The sequence below is a fragment of the Gossypium hirsutum genome, chromosome A01 (assembly GCF_007990345.1).
Source record: "Gossypium hirsutum isolate 1008001.06 chromosome A01, Gossypium_hirsutum_v2.1, whole genome shotgun sequence".
Classification (NCBI taxonomy): Eukaryota; Viridiplantae; Streptophyta; class Magnoliopsida; order Malvales; family Malvaceae; genus Gossypium; species Gossypium hirsutum.
Window position 1 is genome coordinate 35,245,749 of NC_053424.1, and position 7,605 is coordinate 35,253,353.

The following is a 7,605-nucleotide window of genomic DNA, read 5'->3' on the forward strand; positions in this document are numbered from 1 at the left end:
AGATAGCCTATTTTTGTCTACACGGCTAGGCACACGGGCGTGTGCCTAGGCCGTGTGTGACAGACGGACAGCCCCATAGGCGTGTTGTTCGACCGTGTGTCCCCTGCACTTAGAATTTGAAAGTCAGTATGCATGGTAGTAAACACACAGGCAGAGACACGGCCTTTGGCCACGGGCGTGTGCCTTGTCCGTGTGCCTCTGATTTGTTGCTAATGTTAGAAACAGAATGTCAAGATTTTTACACACAGGCTGCAACACGGGCGTGTTATGGTCGTGTGAGGGACACAGGCTGTAGACACGGGCGTATGCTCGGCTGTGTGAAAACCCCTGTAGGTGCGAATTTGGAATTTAATTCACATGAGCTTAGGGCACGGGCGTGTCATCTTTCCACATGGGCGTGTGTCTCTATCTCAAATTAAATTTTTTTAAAGTCTTTGAAGATGTTCGGTTTAATCTCGAATAGTTTTTCCAAGGATGATTTGGGCCTTGTAGGCCCAGACTGAGAATTTTTAGGTTAAGAGCGGAAAGTTTTAAATTTGATCTAGTTTTATAACTCAGAAATAATCGTATGCATACGTTTAAGTCAGGAAATGCCTTGTGCCCAGTCCCGGCCTCGGACTCAGGTGAGGGGTGTTACAACATTTAATTAAGAATTCATGTGTACTTCTATACAAACAGAAAACAAAGAATAATCACCAGCATTCATAAAAAAATAAGAAAGAATCGAGTGGAGAATACTATTCCTAGACAACTCAACTGAATCTCTTTATTCCCTCTTGTCTTGCACTTAGGTCTTCTCGTCAGAAGCTAGTCTGCATCTAGTTTTCACGTTGGCTCACTTGTGAGAGGCTTAAGCTGCCATGGCCGCAAGCTTCAAGATCAGACGATGAAGGTGATGATCCGGAAAAAAGAAAGCTCGTTTTTTCTTCTCACGTCCCCCTTTTATGTCCTCTTCCAACAGTACATGTGTCCTTTCCTCAAAATCATTTTGTCCTTGTATGTACAAGTTGGTTATACCAGACTAGACAGCTCACACAATTTTAATTCTTGTCCGGATAGCTGTCAGGTCCGACGACAATTCTGGACGCAATTTGGAATTCACTTATACAACGACATTAATGCAAAAAGATAGCAAAATTAAGGATAAAATAGGCTAGGATTCATTGAGTTATAAAATGCAATTTACTAAATTGGAAATGCTAAAATGAATGCTAAAGATAACTAAATGGGAACAATTTAACCAGTAAGTAAAGGAGAAAACCTATATTCTTTCTAGTGTTATCACATATATAGGAGTTTTAAGATTGCCAAGATATAAATCAATTACAATCAAAGGTCCCACAAATAGCCTTACAAAAAGGACTACATTTATCCTAATAAATACTTATATAAGTACTGATATCTTCAAGTCATCATGATCTGATCTTGACAAAATAGGTTGCTTTACAAAACTTGATCTTTCTTTTGATTAAATGGGTCTTACTTTGATTTGATTTAATTAAAAATTTTATCCAAAAAAGTAAAGGGCAATACTTTTCCTTACTTTTCTTTCCTTTTCCCTCTGCAATTCCAATCCAAAAATAAAGTGCGTTTAGTATGATAAAAGGTTATCACTTTCCAAGGATTTTAATTAATTGGAATGTGATTACAACATTTAATATGTTAAAATTGGTTTATTTTCCTTGAAATGTAACATTATGTGGATAATGGAAAGTGATTCCATTGATAATTGGTGGGAAAGTAACTTTCTCATGTAAATGGAAAATAGAAAAGAGTTGTTAAGACAAAATTTGCTTTTCTTTAATTTGTATATAGGGTATTAACTTAATTTTAATATTTATTTTTTTATTGAATCAAATTTTAGTATTAGAATAATTTCAAGTTTTAGACAATATATAAATACAATTGAATTTCGATGTAAAATGTAAGGAAGAAAATGTTGTAATATATGTGCATATTCACAATCTTAAGTTGATATGCAAATTGTTTTTTTTTTAATGTATTCATATAACATACTTGATCAAAATGTGAACAAAAAAATAAATTGTGGATTGATTTAAATGTTTTCTAATAATAAAGATGGTTGAAAATATTGTTGTTAAATATTTAATTCAAATATTTGTTAATAATAAAAATATTAAAATAAATTAATATTTTTTAAAATTAAGAATATAAACCGATACTTTTTAATATATATTAATCATTATAAAATAATTTGTCTGATAATAACATTCCCAGCCATCACAATTTTACACCAAACACCTCATAGGATAAAGTTTAAAGATCATACTAATTCAAAATTACACCAAGTTAAAAATTACAATCTTCTCATTGTACTCTCTAGAAGTCTATTGCTCCAACCATAATTTAAGATTAATATAGTTGTAAAATAAATGCCTAATTAATTATAAAAATTGAATAAACACTTACTTAGACAAAGTATAATAATTTAAGAATTTTTTATATACTAGATTTTATCATATCCACCCTTAAAGTAAATAAAAATATTTTATATTGCAAATATAGTATAAAAATATTTCAAGAAATGATCATTAGAGTGGTAAGAAGTTTTATACAAATTTGTTAATTTAGTGTTTGATTCTCAAATAATTTCTTTTGTATTTTTTTTTGAAAATATATAAAAGTATGAAAAGATTAAAAAATAAATCCTTATAAGAATATACCCATAAAATTAGGGTATTTTAATAATTTCCCGAGATAATATCAATTTGACTTCTTACATTATCTCAATTAGGCATTTTATATATCATAGATATTAGCCAAAATTTATTTTTCCTAATGTCATAATAAAAAGACCGAAATTTTCCTTTCGCCTAGATGTTTTGTAGGTCAAATACTATCAATTCAACGAAGCGGTTAAATCAAGAAGCTGACCAAAATAAGTACGTAGGTCAAGTATGATCTTTTACAACAATGTAATAAAAATGACCCACTGAGCAACAAATTAAAATCTAAAACAGCCCAAGGCCTTCACCAAGATGGGACTGAAAAACACAAGATAATGGACAAACAGAGCAATTAGCATATGTCCATACCTCATGTTGAAATGTTAACCCCTAAAGACATAATCCCAAAACCCACAATGGAAAAAGTCATAACACAATCACACCCCCACTAAAGACAAACACCAGACACGGCTGAAGCAATTTGACAGGGTTAGAGAAAGCTAAGTTAAACCAAAGCAATGCTGCTTTCGCCGCCAGGGGGTTTGCGAACACCACCAAAGTAGTCTCGAGACTCTACCTTCCCATCAGCGAAGATGTTACTGCCACTCATCTCCCGCAGTTTTGCAGCACTGAGTGGTTTCTCAGCAGAACCTGGAGGAACATCATCCTTAAATATGTCATTTCCTGAGAGCTCAGCGAATTTCTGATCATGAATTTTCTTTGCTGTCTTAACCGAAGCCTCCTCACTTGGCAAGCCACTTCCAGCAGGCTACAAAATAACAATCCAAATTCAACAACCTAATAGATATTCAACTTTAATTATTGATGCTAAAGGCAAACCTCAAAAAGGAAGCACGTGAAATTGAAGCACAGAAAGTCATAAATGTCAATCTCCTACTTATTCCATGCCCAGCTCTATGGGACTCCTAACTATCTTAAGTACAATTGGTTGTGCGAGTAATCTATAGAAAAAGTGGCATACCAATTTGACAAAATCCAATGAGTTTTAACATGTACTTACATTGCGTGTATCAGGTTCTCCCATGTCAAAATTGTTCTTCAATGCCAATGCACGTACAGTTATCGGCCTTGGTAAAATTTCAGGTGGAGGTGCAAAGATGTCATGTCCACTAAGGTCCTTGCACTTTGCATCACAGAGTTGCTTCTTCAACTTTGCATCCTCACCATCTAGTGTTCCACTTAGCTCACGCTGCTTAGCCACTTCAGGAAGAGTAGTCGGCTTTTTTGGGGAAATACTCTCTTCCTCGGCAAATGAGATGTGACTAATTCCAGCTAGTGCTTGCTGACAATGCCAAACATCAAAATATTTAATGAATGATAGAAGTATAATGTTTAAACGTCTTAAGATTGGTATGAATTACTATATTGATCATGATGAGAACAACAAAAGAACTGAATGCATACCTGGTACATTCGTAGTCCGGTTTTGCTGTTTGGAATAGGATTAGCACTGCCTAGTTCTGATTCATCATTTTCTCCATTGGCTGCGAAAATGCCACTACCCGTCATCTCCTTCATTTTATATCCAGAACAAGGCTTCCTGGAAACCACAACAGATGATTAAGCAGCATAAAACCAAATGTAGAGGAACCAAGAAGATGCAAAATCTATCAAGCACAAATTCCTTTTCTCATTCCAATACAAGCTTAATGGTTAATTGGTTTATCCTAACAAACTCACTTATCAACTGCGACAGAGACGAAGAAAAGAATAATGGAACAAATTTAAACACCTTGCTGAGCATTACTTAAAGAATGAATGCCAACAAACAAGGAAATCTTAGTAAAAGAAATTATTTTCAAACATTTCATCTTCAACTGATTTAACTATCGTATATTAAAATCATCAAACCTCGGAATTCGGCGAAGCATTAGTAATTCCGAGCAGTGAAACATGATTGGTTTGCTCAATAGTTACAGTTAGTACAGTTAGATCTCCATCAACGGTTGCCAAAGTTGGATCAGAAGAGAGATCCAACGAATCATTGTTGTTAATCACGGATAAATGAACAGATCAAACCTCAAAAAAAAATTCAAAGAACGCGCAGATTCGAAATCCAATATTTTTTTCAAAATATTCAAAACGGTATTTTTTATGAGATATTGGAAGAACTGAAAAAAACAATACAAACAGCGAAATTATGGTAACAGCTCGAAGCTTCTGAAAGTATATTTTATAAAACCAGGCATAGAGCTACAAAATGTTTCAAGATAAATAAAGAAGGAAAATGAAAATGAAGAGAGGATTCTTAAGGGGACGAAGAAGGTGGAAGGAGATCTCACCGTTTGTTTAAGTTTTCAAATTCTTCATCGGTCACTTGACCTCCAAACACCACTTTTCTGATCCCATCCGACGGCTGCCATTGATTTAAAATATCAGTAAAAAAACACTAATAACATACCAGAAAAGTTTTTTCTTTAAAAGGACCTGATGAGGGCGGGTGGGACGAGCGGCGGAGGCGGAGGAATCAGGTTGAGGAGTCTCGGACCAAGTGAGAAGATCTGCAGTGGAAGTGTGTGGTTTCCTCACTGGAGTACTCCTCTCCATTTTCGTTTGGGTTTTCTCTGATTCCACTCTCAAAACCACCCAAAGAATAACAAGAAACGCTTCTAATTGAAGAAACAAAGCGAGAGAGAGAGAGAGAGAGAGAATTCGATTTGAATGAAATGAAAGAAAAGGGGATCTGATGGAAAGTAGAAATGGAGTTAGCGAGAGAGTGAGAGTGGTATTCTAGTAATTATAAATTGACTGCAGTCGAGTCGAGTTTGAGTTGAGTCGACTTTCTCTCACCTCTATCACTTGTGTTGGGTGTGTTGGTTTTTGAATATTGTACCGCCCTCTGTCTGTGATTTTATTATTCTCTTCTTTTCTTTTTGGTTTGCCTTTTCAGATGCCGACGACACCATGTGCTCTGTACTCTATTCCATTTCCGCCTCTCTAAAACTAAATCTACTAATTTTCAGTATAAACTAGTTCTAATGTGATTTCATGCGTTTGATATTTAATTACTTTTTAAATATTATTTTTTAAATTGCAGAAGTGTAAAATAAATTATTTTAATTGAATTATTAATTATAATATATTAATCCATCAATTTAAATATTAAAATAGAAATTTTCAAATAATAATTAAAAATTTTTAACATGTTAGAACACATAATATAGTTTTACTTTATATAATTAGTGTAAAGTAATATTATTTAAACTGATAATTAATTAATATAATTAACTCTAATATTAATTAAGTGATAATTAATATGCTTAGAACCCTATTTAAGTAATAAGCCTATTTTACATCAATAAAATTATCACAATTTTTGTTTACATAAAAAAATTAACTAATAATTGTAATTATAATTATAAAGCTTATTATTTGGTGCACTGATAATATACTCTCTTTTTTATTCCACAACCTCAAAATTTTGTCAGTGTTTCTTTTTTCTAATTATTTATTTTTTAAAATATTTTATTATATTCTTATAGGACATTTGTCAATCCCTTGGCCCTAATTGTGAAGTTTAAAAATTTCATTACTAGTGTACCAAATAATTTCCCTAACTATAATTATCACAAATTTTATCCTATATCTTTTGCTTAAAGTTCTATTCAATTAATAACTCTATTTTAAAATTAACATAATTTTTTAACTAATAATTGTAATTTAAATTCTAATTATTTTTATGTGTAATTATCACCACTTCTATTTTATTTTATTTTTAATTAATATTTTTAAATTAAATATTATAATTATTTTTAATTGTAAATTTAGTAATATGATAGAAAATAAAAGACATTCTCGTCAATTCAAAAAAATTTTAAACTTGTGCTTATATACATATGTGTATGTTATAGATATAGGGTTAGTTTCTCATTGCTTTTTAAAATTGTTTTTGAAAAGTATGTAAAAAAATATTTTGGAAAAGTTTGATTTAATATTTAAAAGTTTAGTGTTACTGAAAAAAAAAAGTACTTTTAAAAATAAAATATTCATTTTAGGCATGATATTGTGAAGTATGAGTATACATTTAAATAATGTTACAATTCATTAATATTACGATAATTTAGTAAGAATATAAAAAATAATTTATTGTAACTCATTATTAATATTTTGATAGTGAAATATAAATTTTAAATATTTTTAAATAATTAATATTAATTATTTGTAAACTTTAATTTGAATATATAATCATTATTTTAAATATTATTAAAATATAATCATTACAAATTTATATATACAGTGTTATTTATTTGAAATAAATTTTAATAGGAAAATAATTATATACCCAATATAAATATTACATAAGATACATTGGGTTATAAATAAGGGTTTAAAATATTATTTAATTCCAGAAGTCTCTTCCCAAAAGTAAAAGTAAAAATAGTGCTTTTGAAGTATTTCTGATCTTATGGTTTTAGAGGAGTCAAAAGCTCTTTTGACTTCAAAAGTACTTTTGATAGAAAATGAGAAACAAAGCCATAGAAGATTTTTTTATCTAATAGCTTTTGTGCTAGATAGTTACATTCGTTTAATTCACAAGGGACGATTCTAAATGTAGTTTTTTGAACAATTATTATAAACTTTTATTGATCTTTTAGGACTTTCCATTTTTTTTAAATATTTGTTGATGTGTCAAATAACATGTCAGCTTGAGGTATACCTGCATGCCATGTGCTATTGTCTATTTATTTTTTTCAACCACATCATTTAAAAATGGATGGAATTTTTAATGGAATGACCAGTTATAGGGCTAATTTCCTCACTTTTGAGTAAATGGGACAAAATGTAATCTGACTCATAATGTAGGGGCCTCTATGGTACATTTATCATCTCTAAATGTACTAATTTTCAATATAATTAATTTTTTTGAAGAAAATATAATTTTTCTTTTGATAATTGG

At 30.9% G+C, this 7,605-nt stretch overlaps 1 protein-coding gene across 1 annotated transcript; it reads right to left on the bottom strand.

Annotated features, from left to right (window-relative positions):
* Positions 1-2,877: 2,877 nt before the first annotated feature.
* Positions 2,878-5,696, bottom strand: LOC107918134 (uncharacterized). Its single transcript, XM_016847664.2, has 6 exons — positions 5,499-5,696; positions 5,136-5,391; positions 4,991-5,064; positions 4,113-4,248; positions 3,709-3,990; positions 2,878-3,456 (listed from the first exon to the last, which is right to left on the bottom strand). Exons 2-6 carry the CDS (start codon positions 5,253-5,255, stop codon positions 3,193-3,195), a joined length of 876 nt encoding a protein of 291 aa, XP_016703153.2. The 5' UTR covers positions 5,256-5,391; positions 5,499-5,696; the 3' UTR covers positions 2,878-3,192.
* Between the last annotated feature and the right edge of the window lie 1,909 nt (positions 5,697-7,605).

Excerpts from the sequence above, each read along its gene's own strand:
- LOC107918134 (XM_016847664.2), bottom strand. The coding sequence starts at position 5,255 with ATGGAGAGGAGTACTCCAGTGAGGAAACCACACACTTCCACTGCAGAT. Across the intron at positions 4,249-4,990 it reads TTTGAAAACTTAAACAAACG|GAAGCCTTGTTCTGGATATA; the intron begins GTGAGATCTCCT and ends TGTGGTTTCCAG. Across the intron at positions 3,991-4,112 it reads CCGGACTACGAATGTACCAG|CAAGCACTAGCTGGAATTAG; the intron begins GTATGCATTCAG and ends TGGCATTGTCAG.